General features: G+C 42.0%; 1 protein-coding gene across 4 annotated transcripts in view; it reads left to right on the forward strand.

Moving 5' to 3' along the window:
- ppara (peroxisome proliferator activated receptor alpha) overlaps window positions 1–19,561 on the forward strand; it is a 57,016-nt gene that overhangs the window by 11,844 nt on the left and 25,611 nt on the right. For 3 of the 4 annotated variants that reach the window (XM_033037554.1, XM_033037555.1, XM_033037557.1), the window contains exon 3: window positions 17,507–17,746. In XM_033037554.1, the coding sequence (XP_032893445.1) occupies window positions 17,545–17,746 (202 nt within the window). In that variant the 5' untranslated portion in view covers window positions 17,507–17,544. Of the gene's footprint in view, window positions 1–11,711; window positions 11,764–17,506; window positions 17,747–19,561 lie in introns of those variants that run through there. The other variant, XM_033037556.1, reaches the window with a different exon arrangement.

The following is a 19,561-nucleotide window of genomic DNA, read 5'->3' on the forward strand; positions in this document are numbered from 1 at the left end:
AACTACAACAATTGTTCATCTCAGTTTGGCAAAAAAATAAATCAGGGAAGGTAGTGCATCCGTGGATAACAAGGGAAATCAGGGATAGTATCAAAACAAAAGATGAAGCGTACAAATTAGCCAGAAAAAGCAGCCTACCAGAGGACTGGGAGAAATTCAGAGACCAGCAGAGGAGGACAAAGGGCTTAATTAGGAAAGGGAAAATAGATTATGAAAGAAAACTGGCAGGGAACATAAAAACTGACTGCAAAAGCTTTTATAGATATGTGAAGAGAAAAAGATTAGTTAAAACGAATGTAGGTCCCTTGCAGTCAGAAACGGGTGAATTGATCATGGGGAACAAGGACATGGCAGACCAATTGAATAACTACTTTGGTTCTGTCTTCACTAAGGAAGACATAAAAAATCTGCCGGAAATAGCAGGGGACCGGGGGTCAAATGAGATGGAGGAACTGAGTGAAATCCAGGTTAGCCGGGAAGTGGTGTTAGGTAAATTGAATGGATTAAAAGCCGATAAATCCCCAGGGCCAGATAGGCTGCATCCCAGAGTACTTAAGGAAGTAGCCCCAGAAATAGTGGATGCATTAGTGATAATTTTTCAAAACTCTTTAGATTCTGGAGTAGTTCCTGAGGATTGGAGGGTAGCTAATGTAACACCACTTTTTAAAAAGGGAGGGAGAGAGAAAACGGGGAATTACAGACCAGTTAGTCTAACGTCGGTAGTGGGGAAACTGCTAGAATCAGTTATTAAAGATGGGATAGCAGCACATTTGGAAAGTGGTGAAATCATTGGACAAAGTCAGCATGGATTTATGAAAGGTAAATCATGTCTGACGAATCTTATAGAATTTTTCGAGGATGTAACTAGTAGAGTGGATAAGGGAGAACCAGTGGATGTGGTATATCTGGACTTTCAGAAGGCTTCGATAAGGTCCCACATAAGAGATTAGTACACAAACTTAAAGCACACGGTATTGGGGGTTCAGTATTGATGTGGATAGAGAACTGGTTGGCAGACAGGAAGCAAAGAGTAGGAGTAATAATAATAATCTTTATTGTCATTGTACATTTAAGACAACGAAATTCTGTTGGAGCAGTCCTCCAGCTGCACAGGAATATAAGTATAAAAATACAATTTAAAAAAAAAGAACTATTAAAAAATTTAACTATAACTATAACCATAAACATACAGGAGTATTGGCGGGTGTGTGAGAGAGAGGGGGGGGATCAATGTGGGAGGGGGATAGAGTTCAGTAGTGTCACAGCTCTATGGTAGAAGCTGTTTTTCAGTCTTGTCGTGCGGGCGCTCAGTATCCTGTATCGTCTTCCTGAGGGCAGAAGGGTGAAGAGACAGTGTCCAGGGTGTGTGCTGTCTCTAAGGATGCCCTTGACCCTCCGGATGCAGCGGGTCCGGTAGATGTCCTCCAGACTGGGGAGCTGGGTGCCAGTGATCCTCTCAGCAGTCTTGATGACGCGTTGGAGAGCTTTCCTGTTCTCTGCGGTACAGCCAGAGTACCATACTGTGATGCAGTATGTAAGAACTGACTCAATGGCTGACCTGTAGAAGCTCACCAGCAGCTGTTGTGGGAGACGTGCCCTCTTCAAGCACCTCAGGAAGTGAAGCCTTTGAAGTCCTTTCTTGGCCGTCGCCGTGGTGTTGACGGTCCAGGTCAGGTCGTGGCTGATGTTGACCCCGAGGTACCTGATGTTCTGCACAGCCTCCACTGTCTCGCCATTAATGGTGATGGGCTGATGGACGAAGGTCTTCGGTCTCCTCCTGAAGTCCAGGATCATCTCCTTTGTTTTTTTTGCGTTGAGGATCAGGTTGTTCTCACGGCTCCAGCTCACCAGGTTCTCTACCTCTGTCCTGTAGGCGGCCTCGTTGTTACTCGTGATCCTGCCTACCACGATGGTGTCATCTGCAAACTTAAATATGGTGTTGGCCTCGTGGGTGGGTTTGCAGTCGAGAGTGTAGAGGGAGAAGAGGAAGGGGCTCAACACACAGGTCCTTTTCACAATGGCAGGCAGTGACTAGTGGGGTACTGCAAGGCTCAGTTCTGGGACCCCAGCTATTTACGATATATATTAATGATTTGGACGAGGGAATTGAATGCAACATCTCCAAGTTTGCGGATGACACGAAGCTGGGGGGCAGTGTTAGCTGTGAGGAGGATGCTAGGAGGCTGCAAGGTGACTTGGATAGGCTGGGTGAGTGGGCAAATGCATGGCAGATGCAGTATAATGTGGATAAATGTGAGGTTATCCACTTTGGTGGCAAAAACAGGAAAGTAGATTATTATCTGAATGGTGGCTGATTAGGAAAGGGGGAGATGCAACGAGACCTGGGTGTCATGGTACACCAGTCATTAAAAGTAGGCATGCAGGTGCAGCAGGCAGTGAATGGTATGTTAGCATTCATAGCAAAAGCATTTGAGTATAGGAGCAGGGAGGTTCTACTGCAGTTGTACAGGGTCTTGGTGAGACCACACCTGGAGTATTGCGTACAGTTTTGGTCTCCTAATCTGAGGAAAGACATTCTTGCCACAGAGGGAGTACAGAGAAGGTTCACCAGACTGATTCCTGGGATGTCAGGACTTTCATATGAAGAAAGACTGGATAGACTCGGTTTGTACTCGCTAGAATTTAGAAGATTGAGGGGGGATCTTATAGAAACTTACAAAATTCTTAAGGGGTTGGACAGGCTAGATGCAGGAAGATTGTTCCCGATGTTGGGGAAGTCCAGAACAAGGGGTCACAGTTTAAGGATAAGGGGGAAATCTTTTAGGACCGAGATGAGGAAAACTTTTTTCACACAGAGAGTGGTGAATCTCTGGAATTCTCTGCCGCAGAAGGTAGTTGAGACCAGTTCATTGGCTATATTTAAGAGGGAGTTAGATGTGGCCCTTGTGGCTAAAGGGATCAGGGGGTATGGAGAGAAGGCAGGTACAGGATACTGAGTTGGATGATCAGCCATGATCATATTGAATGGCGGTGCAGGCTCGAAGGGCCGAATGGCCTACTCCACCTATTTTCTATGTTTCTATCTCTGTCCCTTGGGATTCATATTGTGGAAAGCTATCGGATCATTTCAAATAGTTTGGATTAGTGTTTTGAATTATTTATATAGACAGAAAAAAAACTTAGAGCTTTGACATGCTACAGACTGATTTGTGCAGAAATTTAACTCAATTACATTGAGTCCACAATGACAAACAAAAAAAAAGAATTAAGTTGTTCAGAGAAGAGGAGGTGCATTTTGGAAATGCTTAACCATATCCTTTAACCAGGGTATAAATTAATGATATTGCCAAAGAGGAATTTGGCAAGGGTGCTAACTGGTTTGTCGCTTCAAACGACTAATAAATTTGTCAAAAATAATTTACATTTCATAAGTCCATGTTGAGCCTGCTAAATATGACCATTTTCTGTTTCCTTCTCACATCTTTCTTATTGTTGATAACAGGTTAACTGACATATGATGAATGGGCTGGTATTCACTAGAATTTAGAAGGACGAGAGGGAATCTTATAGAAACATACAAAATTGTTAAAGAATTGGACAGGCTAAATGCAGGAAAAATATTCCCGATGTTGGGGGAAGTCCAGAACCAGGGGTCACAGTTTAAGAATAAGGGGTAGGCCATTTAGGACTGAGATGAGGAAAAACTTCTTCACCCAGAGAAACATAGAAACATAGAAATTAGGTGCAGGAGTAGGCCATTCGGCCCTTCGAGCCTGCACTGCCATTCAATATGATCATGGCTGATCATCCAACTCAGTATCCCGTACCTGCCTTCTCTCCATACCCTCTGATCCCCTTAGCCACAAGGGCCACATCTAACTCCCTCTTAAATATAGCCAATGAACTGGCCTCGACTACCCTCTGTGGCAGAGAGTTCCAGAGATTCACCACTCTCTGTGTGAAAAAATTTCTTCTCATCTCGGTTTTAAAGGATTTCCCCCTTATCCTTAAGCTGTGACCCCTTGTCCTGGACTTCCCCAACATCGGGAGCAATCTTCCTGCATCTAGCCTGTCCAACCCCTTAAGAATTTTGTAAGTTTCTATAAGATCCCCTCTCAATCTCCTAAATTCTAGAGAGTATAAACCAAGTCTATCCAGTCTTTCTTCATAAGACAGTCCTGACATCCCAGGAATCAGTCTGGTGAACCTTCTCTGCACTCCCTCTATGGCAATAATGTCCTTCCTCAGATTTTGAGACCAAAACTGTACGCAATACTCCAGGTGTGGTCTCACCAAGACCCTGTACAACTGCAGTAGAACCTCCCTGCTCCTATACTCAAATCCTTTTGCTATGAAAGCTAACATACCATTTGCTTTCTTCACTGCCTGCTGCACCTGCATGCCCACTTTCAATGACTGGTGTACCATGACACCCAGGTCTCGCTGCATCTCCCCTTTTCCTAGTCGGCCACCATTTAGATAATAGTCTGCTTTCCTGTTTTTGCCACCAAAATGGATAACCTCACATTTATCCACATTATACTGCATCTGCCAAACATTTGCCCACTCACCCAGCCTATCCAAGTCACCTTGCAGTCTCCTAGCATCCTCCTCACAGCTAACACTGCCCCCCAGCTTAGTGTCATCCGCAAACTTGGAGATATTGCCTTCAATTCCCTCATCCAGATCATTAATATATATTGTAAATAGCTGGGGTCCCAGCACTGAGCCTTGCGGTACCCCACTAGTCACTGCCTGCCATTGTGAAAAGGACCCGTTTACTCCTACTCTTTGCTTCCTGTTTGCCAGCCAGTTCTCTATCCACATCAATACTGAACCCCCAATGCCGTGTGCTTTAAGTTTGTATACTAATCTCTTTTGTGGGACCTTGTCGAAAGCCTTCTGGAAGTCCAGATACACCACATCCACTGGTTCTCCCCTATCCACGCTACTAGTTACATCCTCGAAAAATTCTATAAGATTCGTCAGACATGATTTACCTTTTGTAAATCCATGCTGACTTTGTCCAATGATTTCACCACTTTCCAAATGTGCTGCTATCCCATCTTTAATAACTGACTCTAGCAGTTTCCCCACTACCGATGTTAGACTAACTGGTCTGTAATTCCCCGTTTTCTCTCTCCCTCCCTTCTTAAAAAGTGGGGTTACGTTTGCTACCCGCCAATCCTCAGGAACTACTCCAGAATCTAAAGAGTTTTGAAAGATTATTACTAATGCATCCACTATTCCTGGAGCTACTTCCTTAAGTACTCTGGGATGCAGCCTATCTGGCCCTGGGGATTTATCGGCCTTTAATCCATTCAATTTACCCAACACCACTTCACGGCTAACCTGGATTTCACTCAATTCCTCCAACTCCTTTGACCCGCGGTCCTCTGCTATTTCCGGCAGATTATTTATGTCTTCCTTAGTGAAGACGGAACCAAAGTAGTTATTCAATTGGTCCGCCATATCCTTGTTCCCCATGATCAACACCTGTTTCTGACTGCAAGGGACCTACATTTGTTTTAACTAATCTCTTTCTTTTCACATATCTATAAAAACTTTTGCAGTCAGTTTTTATGTTCCCTGCCAGTTTTCTTTCATAATCTATTTTTCCTTTCCTAATTAAGCCCTTTGTCCTCCTCTGCTGGTCTCTGAATTTCTCCCAGTCCTCCGGTATGCTGCTTTTTCTGGCTAATTTGTACGCATCATCCTTCGCTTTGATACTATCCCTGATTTCCCTTGTTATCCACGGATGCACTACCTTCCCTGATTTATTCTTTTGCCAAACTGGGATGAACAATTTTTGTAGTTCATCCATGCAGTCTTTAAATGTCTTCCATTGCATATCCACCGTCAACCCTTTTAGAATTAATTGCCAGTCAATCTTGGCCAATTCACGTCTCATACCCTCAAAGTTACCTTTCTTTAAGTTCAGAACCATTGTTTCTGAATTAACAATGTCACTCTCCATCCTAATGAAGAACTCAACCATATTATGGCCACTCTTGCCCAAGGGGGCACGTACAACAAGACTGCTAACTAACCCTTCCTCATTACTCAATACCCAGTCTAAAATAGCCTGCTCTCTCGTTGGTTCCTCTACATGTTGATTTAGATAACTATCCCGCATACATTCCAAAAAATCCTCTTCCTCAGCACCCCTGCCAATTTGATTCACCCAATCTATATGTAGATTGAAGTCACCCATTATAACGGTTTTGCCTTTGTCGCACGCATTTCTAATTTCCTGTTTGATACCATCTCCAACTTCACTACTACTGTTAGGTGGCCTGTACACAACACCCACCAGCGTTTTCTGCCCCTTAGTGTTTCGCAGCTCTACCCATATCGATTCCACATCCTCCAAACTAATGTCCTTCCTTTCCACTGCGTTAATCTCCTCTCTAATCAGCAACGCTACCCCACCTCCTTTTCCTTTCTCTCTATCCCTCCTGAATATTGAATATCCCTGGATGTTCAGCTCCCAGCCTTGGTCACCCTGGAGCCATGTCTCCGTGATCCCAACTATATCATAGTCATTAATAGCTATCTGCACATTCAACTCATCCACCTTATTACGAATGCTCCTTGCATTGAGACACAAAGCCTTCAGGCTTGTTTTTACAACACACTTACCCCTTATACAATTATGTTGTAAAGTGGCCCTTTTTGATTTTTGCCCTGAGTTGTGAATCTGTGGAATTCTCTAACGCAGAAGGCAGTGGAGGCCAATTCACTGGATATTTTCAAGAGAGAGTTCGATTTAGCTTTTAGGACTGAAGGAATCAAGGGATATGGGGGATAAAGCAGGAACGAGGTACTGATTTAGGATGATCAGCTGGCTCGAAGGGCCAAATGGCCTACTCCTGCACCTATTTTTCTATATCTATCTCTGCTTCCGCTCTCTTTTTTACTTTCCAGTCTGTGGGAACCATTTGAGAAATCATGAAATTCTGGATGATTGCAACACGTGCATCTCGATTGCCACCACCTTCAAAACCCTAGCATGCAGGGTATCAGGTCCTGAGGATTTTTCCCTTTCAATCCCAGTAGTTTTTTAAAACTTTTTTTCCATTAATTATAATTTCTTTGAACTCATTCTTTCTACACCTGTTCACTATTTCCAGGAGGTTTTGTGTGCCCTCCAGGAAGACAACCAAGAAAAAAAACAATGGAATGCATTGATGATTGAATATATGCAAAATATATAGCATATTTATAAATGTAATAATCAAGGTTAGTGAGTTAGAAATTAAAAGGGAATACGACCCCAATGTTTAGTTAAAATTTTCTGAATCCATTGAATAACTGAAAGTGTGATTTTATTCCATTTTTAGTAAATTAAGGAGCCTGATGCATTATCACAGCAAGATCATTCATTTATGTAGCAAAAAAATACCAAGTCACCTCATGTGTGTGTAATCAAGCAGATGATTGATTCTAACTGACAAAGATATTTGGGACAGACAACCAAAAATCTGTCCAGTGGTAGGTTTGATGGAATGCATTAAAGGATAAAAGAGCGTTAGTGGCTGAGAGCTTTTTGATGTGAATTGCAGGGTTGCAAATTCATCACTGGTAGAACAAGTAAACTTGTCAAGATTTTGGAGGAGCAATGGAATCTTGGAGAGTTACAGGTCTTGTGGATATAGATGTGGGGAATGTTGAGACTGTAGAAGGATTTGCATTTCAGCAAGTACAAGGTGACTGGATGGGCAGAGTTAGTGCTGCTGTCTTCCAGTTCCCAGATTTGGATTAAGTCTTGCCATCAAGTGCTGTCTGTGCATAGTTTACATGTCCCTTTGTGACAGAATAAGTTGCCACCGCATGCTCTAATTTTCTTCCACAATTCAATGTTGTGCCGGTAGATTAACTGGGTCATATAAATTCCCCTTTCATGTAGATTTATGTTAAAAGAAAGTTGGGGAATGATCGACATATGCAAGAGGGAATAGTTTACAGTGATACAAGGAAAGGACATTGGGCAATGGTTTGTTCCCATGGGGCTGATATCATCCGAGTGGGCAGAATGGACACCATTGTCATTATAAGTTTCAAGTGGTGAATATGTTGAATTACAGGGAACAGCGTTGGAAACTCAATTTTGCAATGATTAGAATGAATGTTATACTTAATGACATCCATTTGTTGTAGAATAATATCTTCATAACTAACGAATAGTGCAAGCATACAAGACAAATGCAGGGAATCAAGTCACATTCACTTTTTCAATGCTTACCTGTATGCTAGATTCAGGATACAGTATTGAATAGCTGTGTGCTGGATGAAAAAAATGGATGTGTTAAGGATTTTTCAGATGTAACATACTTTCCAGTCACTAACACAGGCAGAATTTATTTTAGGTCTGGAGATTTGATACAAGATTGCTTGGAAATACAAAACTTCTTTAAAAAGCTATTCAAGATTTCAGCATAAATAATATAATAATAATATAATAATAATATCTTTTATTGTCATTGCACGTCAGTGCAACGAGATTTAGTATGCAGCTTCCAACCGATGTAAAAGAAGAGTAAAATAAATAAATAGCTGTGTGACGTGACCATCCAAGGGAGACAGTCCAGGGGGGATGGGGGGCACTCAGCAGGGTCAGTTCAGAGCCGCTATAGCTCTGGGAATAAAGCTGTTTCTGAGTCTGGAGGTTCGGGCGTAGAAGGCCTTGTAACATCTGCCGGAGGGAAGTAGTTCGAACAGTCCGTTACAAGGGTGTGAAGAGTCTTTATGGATGCTGATGGCCTTCCTGAGGCACCGTGTGTGGTAGATGCCCTCCAAGGCTGGTAGCTGTGTCCCAATGATCCTCTGCGCTCTGTGGACGACGCGCTGAAGAGCTCTCCTCTTCGCCTCCGTGCAGCTGAGATACCACACAGAGATGCCATACGTTAATATGCTCTCTGTGGTGCAGCGGTAGAACGTTGTCAGCAGCTGTTGGGGCAGACCAGTCTTTTTTAATGTCCTCAGGAAGAACAGTCGTTGCTGTGCCTTCTTGACCAGCGCAGCGGTGTTGGTGGACCATGTGAGGTCCTCAGAAATGTGAGTGCCCAGAAACTTAAAGCTGGACACTCTCTCCACACTTTCCCCGTAGATGAAGATTGGGGCGTATTTTCCATTATGGGACCTCCTGAAGTCAATAATCAGCTCCTTGGTCTTGGAGGTGTTTAGTGACAAGTTGTTACGTGTGCACCAGTCCGCCAGGTTCTGCACCTCCGCTCTGTATTTTGTTTCATCACCGTTGGTGATCAGTCCAATCACTGTTCTGTCGTCTGCAAACTTCACGATGGTGTTGGTGTCGAATGCAGGAACACAGTCGTGAGTGAAGAGGGAGTAGAGCATGGGGCTTAGTACACAGCCCTGTGGTGTGCTGGTGCTCAGGGTGATAGTGGAGGACAGGTGCGGGCCCAGTCTCACTGCCTGCGGTCGCTCCGTCAGAAAGTTCAGGATCCAATCGCATATCGGCGAACTGAGGCCTAGCTGGTGGAGTTTGGTGGTGAGCTTGGTAGGGATGACCAGATTGAATGCAGAGCTATAGTCAATGAAGAGCATCCTCACGTACGTGCCCTGTCTGTCCAGGTGAGTCAGGACAGTGTGAAGAGCCAGAGAGATGGCATCCTCTGTTGATCTATTTGCCCTGTATGCAAATTGATGAGAGTCCAGTGAGGCAGGGATGCTGGATTTGATGTGGGAGAGGACCAGCCTTTCGAAGCACTTCATTGGGATTGGAGTTAGGGCAACCGGGTGGTAGTCGTTCAGGTTGGTGACTTTAGACTTTTTCGGCACCGGCACTATGGTGGCTGTTTTCAGGCACTTGGGGACCATTGCCAGAGATAGAGACAGATTGAAGATTCTCGTGAATACCTCCGCCAGCTGTACAGCACAGTCCTTTAGTACCCTTCCTTGGACTCCATCCGGGGCTGCAGCCTTGCGTGGATTGATTCTACGCAGGGCGCACTGTACCTCCTGAGTGCTCAGTGTTAAGGCCTGTCCCTCCGCCATGGCCGGGGTTATTCCACTCCTGGTGGTGTTGCCAGTTTCGAAGCGGGCAAAGAAGATGTTTAGTTCGTTGGCCAGTGTGATATCACCGTGGGGCAGGCGGGGCTGCTCTTGTAGTCAGTGATGTCCCTGACACCCTGCCACATGCTTCTGGTGTCCGCGGTATTGAAGTGGTCTTCCAACCTTTGCCTGTGGGTGTCTTTGTCCTTTTTTATGCTTTTGTTCAGGTTCGACCTGGCCGCACTGTAGGCAGAAGTGTCCCTGGATTTAAAGGAATTTACAGTTATTGTGTTCCATTTAATTCCCTTCCCCTTTATTTTATGCCTTTCTGTTGTTTATATTTATATTATCTATAATAATGTATGATATTGAGACTTTGAATGAAAGTTTTTTTTTCACACAAAAATGGTTAGTTGATTCAACAATCCGAAGGGCATTTCTCTTACTTTCAGAGTTTAAGTTCATGAGGAGGATTTTGTAGAAGGCTTTATTTATCCATTTATTTATTTATTTATCTATCTATCTATCTATTTATTTATTTAATTCTTTATTTCGAACAGAATAAAAGAATAAAAAGCAAGTGTGAAACAGCATACAAAAAACAAAACAAGAATATTTATAAAGTCATAAACAATATCTATAAATAAATGAAATCGTATGTGTCAGGAGCAGGAAGAAGCCACAGCTTATTAATTCCCACCCCTTATAATTATCTTATACAAATATAGCAGCTATATGTACACCATATGTACACCAGTAGCTATATGTACACCAAATTATTTACATTTATACACTAATCAAATATTTACAAAACCATACAAAAAAGAGAAAAAAAGAAAAAGAAAAGAAAAAGAAAAGAAAAAACCCTCATATACTATACAGTATCTTAGTCATATATACAACCCATCACCCTATAATCACCCTTCCCAATACAATCAGTATAACAAATATCCCACTCACAATCACCTATCCTCATCCCTGTGAAATTGATGAGATTACACTAACCCCACCTCCCCAATAGTCTACGGGAATTAGAGGAGCAAGAATGTAGGGAGATCGCAAATAGTTGTAAGAATAATAGGGTTGTGGTAGCAGGTGATTTCAACTTCCCTCCCCTTGACTGGGTTGCCATAGTAAAAAGGGCCTGGGTAGGTGGAATTTGTTAAGTGTGTCCAGCAAAGTTTTCTCAAACAAGAGGTAGATGACTGAAGAATGGTCTTGACCCGAAACGGCACCCAGATTTTGAAGGTATTAGACTGAAACTTGGAGCAGTTGGTTGGGGGAAGTTGTTTGCAAGCAATGGGGCATCTGGCAATTGGGAGGCTTTTAAAAGTGAGTTAGGATGAGTTCAAGGATAATATGTTCCTTGGAGGGGCAAGGCTGGCAGGGTTAGGAAGCTCTGGATTATCAAGGAAAAGGGGGGCATAAGTCATATAGCCAGTTGGGATCAAGCAAATTTGTTGATGCCGATGTTGCAATACACTCGAGGGAAATTAAGGGGGCGCTTTCCCTAAAATGGCATCGCAGGTAGGTAGGGCGGAGAAGAAAGCTTTTGGCATGCTGGCCTTCATCAGTCAGAAAATTGTGTATGGAAGTTGGGATGTTATGTTACAGTTGTACAAGTCTGGTGAGGCCATGCTGGGAGTATAATTTTCAATTTTGCTCACCCTGCTATAGGAAAGATGCCATTAAGATGGAAAGAGTACAGAGAAGATTTACGGGATGTTGCCAGGACAAGAGGGCCTGATCTATAGAGAGATACAGAGTTTCCTGAAAATGACATCACAGGTAGATAGGATGGTGAAGAAGGCCATTTGTCTTCGTCGGTCGTGTCATTGAGTACAGGAATTTGAAAGTCATGTTACAGCTGTACAAGTTGGTGAGACAGCACAGGGATTTGTGTGCAGTTTTGGTTGCCCAGCAACAGGAAGGATGTACGTGAATAGAAAAAGTTTAGAGGACTATGGGCCAAACGCAGGCAAGTGGGACTAATTTGGGTAGACAGCTAATCGGCACGGACAAGTTGGGATGGAGAGTTTGTTTCTCTGCTGTATAACTTTCCATACCATATAGCTCTAAGGTGATACCGCATGGAAACAGGCTATCATGTGAATGGATTGAAAAGTTTAAAGGACTATAAATTGTGTGCCTAATCCATTGAGTCATTGTAACATTAAATAACGGAAGAAAGTCATGTGGCCCATTAAATCCATATTGCTAATATATAGCGCAGTCCTATATTCCCAATTTGTTGTTTCCACACAGCACTGCAAATTAATTTCCTTCAACTGCATATCAAATTCTCTTTTGAAAATCCTGAATTACTTTTTTCCCCATCATCTTTATCTGTAACGCAACCTTTCCCGTCTTAAAACTGTGTTTCCTGCCATCTCCCTTGTTTCTTTTGTCCTTCATTTTAGGTCAACATCTCCCTGCTCCATGAACCATCTGGTAATGAAACCTGCCTCCACCTTATCTGTAGATAGTGCATTTGGATTCCAAAGTTTTTCCTCGTGTTACCCTTAAAATCCTGCCTTTTATTTTATATCTCCTTCTTGTGTATATTTCATGCAATTATCATGATGGAGGAGTCTGAGATGGTAAACAATCTTGTGCTGTTGAAGGGCGACTTTATGGATAGTTTGCCTTGCCATCTTCCTACCCTTTCTAGTTAAACTGTCATGGTGAAAGGTGGGATAGCCAGTTTTATTTTGTGTGAAATCTGAGTTTGATAAAACAAAAAAAAAAGATGCTCTATGGTGAACTGATCAATTAATGAGATCTCTTAAATCATTTGATAACAGTATTTTTCCAGTTAGCAAGGAAGCTAGAGGGGTCACATTGGTAAGTCACCGTGTTTATAAATATGTGCAGTAAAGATAATATATGTAAGCAGATAGTACTGTAATAATTACCAAAGTTTACTTTTTCCTCCGACCCCATATGGTACCAATTATTGCTTTTTTTCTTTACCATCCAATCCCTAATGCATTGCCACCCTTATATGCCCTATTGTTTCTTTACTATCCAATTGGGCATTGCAACCTTTATAGGCCAAAGCTTATAGGATATCCCTGTTGGAGTTTGGTCCACGCTTCTCTTCACTCACCTTGGCGAGATGCAGAGCAATGATCTGATTTGCCCTTTACACCAAGGGAAGTGGCAGGGTGACTAGGCCTCAAGCGGCATGATGCATAGGCCTCCCTCCTGCATGCCCCTGACAATCTTGACAGATGAAAGGGACGAGAAAGAGAAAAATAATGAGCATTAAAATAAATTTGAGAAATGTTGCGTCCTTTCTAATCTGCAGCCCTAATCTTATGCACCATGTAATTCCATGTGGCAGGCTGTTGCCGCGCGGAATTTTTGGACTGTGTCAGTTTTTCGGAGCCCCGCGCGAAGTCGGGACCAGCGCCGCACAACTCCATACGGCTCCGGCGATCGAAGTGGGACCGGTCCTGCGAGGCCGTATGGCTCAAGCGACCGTGTTAGGTCGCGCTTGCCGCATGCAGTCGCATGCTCGTGGGACAGGCCCTTTAGACTTCCACATATGCGGGAACTCCAGGACTTCTTGCATTTTCAATGTCTGAACGCCGGTACTTCCAATTATAAGCAACAATATTTATCCTAGTGCACCATCCACATAGTTCCTTCTAATCTTAATCCTTTTGACTGAATAACTGAGTAGCACATATGCTCAAAATTAGATTTAAAAGAACAAAATTTTTGAAAATATTGATCAGTCCAGTTTAGAAGCTATATTTCATATTCATCTGAAGAGTTGGTTGTTTTGTCACTATATATTTGAAGCCGGTTCAGAAAGTGTCATATTAATCCAGTCAACTATTAATAAATTGTACATGGTAAACTCCCAAGTTGAAGTTTGCCCTCAGTGAACTGAAAGCACCGTTCCCATGTTGCAGTTCTTTGCCGTACAGTATCATTGCAGACTTTTGGCCTGTCCTCTACCAGCCCCCACATGTTTGTCTGAATGAACCTGTTCACTCTTATCAATTTAAGTAAACCCATTCACCCTGACACACTGCACACTACTATTTTGAGCACTAAGTTCATAACAATGTTTTGAATGTTTAAATAAAATATAGATGGTGGAATACAATTTTTATTTTAAAATTTCAGAGTATGAGCAGATTAAAATTGGATACTGTGACCTTGAAATTCGATTGTCATGTGTCTGCCTTTTACACTCTCCAGCTGCAAATTTCACCATGGAGATTATCAGGCTGGTCAGTGATTGACTAACAAAAGTTTGTTTTTATCTGGGTTGGATTAATCCAACCAGTTTCTTTTAAACCTTTAGGCATAGAAAACAGATCTTTCGAAACTACAATGAAACATCCATTTTGAGAACAGTTTTAAATTTGAGGGACATTTAGCTGAGGAATTACCTTGTATTCTAATTCTTAGCTCCAATTGTTAATTTTTGTATCCAACATTTGATAATTGAAATTCTTTTTCAAATCAAGCCATTCAATAAATTCAATCTGTAAGTTTAGGTCCTCGGATTCAAATGGGAAAGAAAGAAAGAAAATAAATTTGTCACTTTAGGAGGCATGCAATGAGGCTTACTTGAATTGCTTTCCCAGTAATGTTTTACATGCAAGCCTCTATATGACTTGTGCTGTCAGCACAAGTGGGGGGAAAATGTCTGAACCTGTTCTGTGATGATCGGAAGGATCCACTGCTAACAATTCTTTAGTGAGCTGCTATAATTGCTCGACACAAAAAAAAACACTTTCAAAACTATGACTCCACCTCCAAATTCCTTTTCTCTCCAAGGCTTTTAACCATGGCATAGCCATGACTAATCTTTCTTGAAAATCTTTGAATCCATGCAGATAGATTTTCATCCTGATGACAGTGCCAGAAACTTTCTTTAGAGTTAACAATGACATTCTAAATGATTGTAACAAAGGGATGCTTTCAATCTATTTCTGACTGGAACAGTGTGCAGCCTTTGAGATAGTTTGCCATTCAATCCTCCTCCAGTGCCTCCCCACTGTGGTCGAGCTGGATAAGATCACACTTGACTGTTCCAAGCTTATATCGAGTTATAATCATGTTACCTACAGTGTGTTTTCTTACTGTTCCTGCATGGCTACACCCACCATTCCTCAAGGATCCCCAATACTCTCAATTACTTGCTGCCTCTTGGTAACATCGTCAAACTATAGTCTCAGTTTCCACCTGTAGACTGATAATACCTATTTCCATCTCATTACCACTGGTCTGATTCGAAAATTATCACATCCACTGTCCCTTAATATTCAGACTTCTTGAAGGGTGTCTAGAGCAGAGATGTATTTCAACTCAATATTAAAGACATGAAGCCTCTGTATTTATCAGCTTCAGTGAGTCACTTTAAAATAAATGTTGTATAAATAAATTGATATATCTGATCAATAACTGTTTTAAATAATACTTTTGGCCAATGCAGTGCAACTTAGCTTACGTTTTATTTATAGTAGTTTAAAGCATGTAGCTATTAGCTATTCACAGCTGATTTTGGCAAACAATTGACTAGTTTTTCAATGCACGACTTTGTTTTCATAGAACATGGAATGGTACAGCACAGGAACAGGTCTTTCAGCCCACAATGTCTGTGTTGAGCATGATGCCAAGTTAAACTAATCTCCTCTCCCGGCACATGATCCACATCTCTCCATTCCCGACATAGCCACGTGCTTATCTGTAAGCTTCTTAAAAACCACTATCATACCTGCTTCCACTACCATCCTGGCATCCAAGCAGTCATCATTCTCTGTGTAAGGAAACTTGCCTTTAAAACACCTTTAACTTTACTCCATCTAACCTTAAAGCTATGCTTTCTAGTCTTTGACATTTCCATCCTGGGGGAAAAGGTTCTGATTGTCTGTCCTATCTATGGCTCTCATAATTTTATATACTTCTGTCAGGTCCTCCCTCAACCTTCAATGCCCCAGGGAAAACAATCCAAATTTGTACAACCTCTTCTTACTGCGAATACCCTCTAATCTGGGCAGCATTCTGGTAAATCTCTTCTGCTCTCCAAAGCTTCCACATTCTTCCTGTAATGAGGTGACCAAAACTCCAAATGCAGCTCATAATGCAGGATACAACAGGATAAAGATTATTTACAAATATGGACATAGAAATTGGCAGATGGAGTTTAATCTGAGCAAGAGTAAGATGTTTCACTTTGGAATATAGAATGTATGGGGAAGTTATACAGTTAATGATGACCATTAACTGCATGGGTATACAGAGGGATCTTGGGGACAAATCTATTGCACACTGAAAGTATTCTTTTGCAGCCTTCCTCACCCTGTGCAGGTCCACCAATTTTGGTGTCTTCAATAAACTTACCGTCTACATTTACACCCTAATTATTTATATATATATATCACAATTACAACCAAAATCCCAGCACAGAACCCTATGGAACAGAACCGGTCATAGTCCTCCTTCCACCACCACTTTCCATCTTCAATGGGTAAGCCAGTTCTGAATCCAACTAAGAGGTCACCATGGATCTGATGCATCTTAATCTTCTGCATTGGCCTACCCTGAGGGACATTTATCAAATGCCTTATTGGAAACCATACAGACATCATCCACTGTCCTACCCTCATGAATCATCGCCTCAAAAAGCACAATCAAGTTAGTAAAGCATGACCTGCCATGGACAAAGCCATGCTGATGTCCATAATTATCCCATTCTCTTCCAAATGTAAGTTAATCCTATCCCAAAGAATCCTCTCCATCAGCTTCCCTACGATTGACATGAAGCACATTGGCATAAATTCCCTCCTTTATCCTTAAGTGGTCCTACCTTTTCCTGAGTTCCTGTCTTGTTTTAAATGTCTGTATATAGCCGTGTAATTTTCTTTAATCTGACGTGCCAATCAATCGTCATTTAGTTGAAGCTTGAGGGACTAAATGTCTACTTGCGTTGTACTCTGTTTCTTTCATAAGTGTTAATTATTCAGCTTGTAGATTTTTTCAGTCACTAATATTTTCCAGGTTCTCCTAGTATCATGCACAATACAGTGTCCTCAATCTAGCAAAATATGTCGGTTAATATCTTAAAATTCTTTCAATATAAGAACTTATAGTAGCTACGATATTTGTCAGTGAAATTATTCTCAAGCTCAACTGGAAAATGAAGAATAATAAACAGATTTTAAAAGTTGTTGGATTGATATGTTAAAGAAATGTCATTGTCTGAAATTACAGAACACAAATTGTAGTTTATTGAACGTCATGGTAAAGAGCAGAGGATGTTGTTTTTATGAAAATATGCTTGTTTTTGCAGGTCTTTTATTTGTGATTTAAGTTTTGAAAGTCGAAACATTTTCAAAATGAAAGCTGTGTGACATTGATTGGGAATATCAGGAGAATCTTGGATAATGTACTGTTTTGTCACCAATTATTCCTGTGTGTACTTTTATTAATATGAAATGTATGGTTCTTAATTTAATCATAAATTTAAATAGAAATATTCAGTAGTGAATTATGTTTTCTTTTTTAGACTAATGAGTGTTGCACTGCCTGACAGTGTCAACTGGAATGGTAGACACACAGATCAACTCTGATCCATTATCACTACTTGAAAATGACTCTAGGAGTCCCTTGGCTGGAGAACTGGTGCAGGAAATGGAGGAAGTACAGGACATTTCACAGTCTATAGGGGACAACAGTTCAGAGACGTTCAGTGCTGATGAGAACCTTATTTCAGGAAATGGTCCTGGATCAAATGAAACTGTGCAAGGTAGGGGTTTACTTCAATTGAAGTCGCTTGGGTGCTGGACAGTGCTATTTGTCACTGATACCAGCCTATATGTTCTAAATAAGGTAATTGGAATGAGACAAATTAGATGTAACTGGCATTTGAATTTTTAGTCTCATATTAATACTTAACAGTTATGCTATATAGCTTGAAAAATAATAAATCAGAGTTTTATGCCTGCATGGGACACAGCTTTATCTCTGCGCGGGACACAGCTCTGCTACCAATTTACAGATTTGTTATAGAACTATCAAATCTGAACCTCCCTGTAAGAGAAATCCAGTAAGTTCCACTATTTTATTTCCCCACACGCATGCAATGTTTTCCCTTTAAAATATTTCTTTTGGCAGCTACTGTTGAATTGGTATACCAAATCCTGCCCACTTGAAGTGAACTATATTTCCAAGTGCCCCTGGATTTTTCTGTTAATTCATTTGAATTTCTGTTCTTTGGTTATTGACATTTCTGCCAATGGAAAGATTCACTTCATTGCAAACTCTTCTTGATTTTGAGCAGTTTCTTAAATCTCAGCCACTTGCAAGCTAACAGCTGAAAATTTGCCACTTGCAGTTGCCTCAGTGTGGGTATAGTGTTAGGTACTGGAAGGGCTGAATTTCTATTATAGAGTGTTTGTGTATAAGAATAATGAATTGCACAGGGCACACCTCTTCAACCCTCACCCTGAACACCGGCGTTCCACAGGGCTGTGTGCTGAGTCCCCTCCTCTACTCCCTCTTCACCTACGACTGCACACCTGTACATGGTACTAACACCATAATCAAGTATGCAGATGATACAACGGTGATTGGCCTCATCAGCAACAACGATGAGTCGGCCTATAGGGAGGAGGTCCAGCTCCTAGCAGCATGGTGCGCTGACAACAACCTGGCCCTTAACTCCAAAAAGACCAAGGAGCTCATTGTAGACTTCATGAAGTCTAGGGGCGGCACGCACACCCCCATCCACATTAACGGGACGGAGGTGGAACGTGTTTTCAGCTTCAGGTTCCTGGGACTCAACATCTCCGATGACCTCTCTTGGACCTACAATACCTCAACTCTGGTCAAGAAGGCTCACCAGCGTCTCTTCTTCCTGAGGAGACTAAAGAAGGTCCATCTGTCTCCTCAGATTCTGGTGAACTTCTACCGCTGCACCATCGAGAGCATCCTTACCAACTGTATCACAGTATGGTATGGCAACTGCTCTGTCTCTGACCGGAAAGCACTGCAGAGGGTGGTGAAAATTGCCCAACGCATCACCGGTTCCTCACTCCCCTCCATTGAATCTGTCCAAAGCAAGCGTTGTCTGCGAAGGGCGCTCAGCATCGCCAAGGACTGCTCTTACCCCAACCACAGACTGTTTACCCTCCTACCATCCGGGAGGCGTTACAGGTCTCTCCGTTGCCGGACCAGCAGGTCCAGGAACAGCTTCTTCCCTGTGGCTGTTACACTACTCAACACTGTACCTCGGTGATTGCCAATCACCCCCCCCCCCCCCCCCCCCCCCGGACACTCCTCCCACCAGGAAAAACATACTATGACTATGCACGTAAATAGATTTATTTATTGCTCATATTTATGTCGCTCTTCTAGGGAGATGCTAACTGCATTTCGTTGTCTCTGTACTGTACACTGCACAATGACAATAAAGTTGAATCTGAATCTGAATCTGGGTATAGCTGAAACTATACCTGGAGCAGTTTGGACACTTTTGGTCTTGTTACAAATAAAGAATAGATTATCCTTGGTTGATGTGTAATGAAGGTACAACAGAGCGATTCTCAGGAAGCTAGATTCA

Source organism: Amblyraja radiata, chromosome 19 (genome assembly GCF_010909765.2).
Source record: "Amblyraja radiata isolate CabotCenter1 chromosome 19, sAmbRad1.1.pri, whole genome shotgun sequence".
Classification (NCBI taxonomy): domain Eukaryota; kingdom Metazoa; phylum Chordata; class Chondrichthyes; order Rajiformes; family Rajidae; genus Amblyraja; species Amblyraja radiata.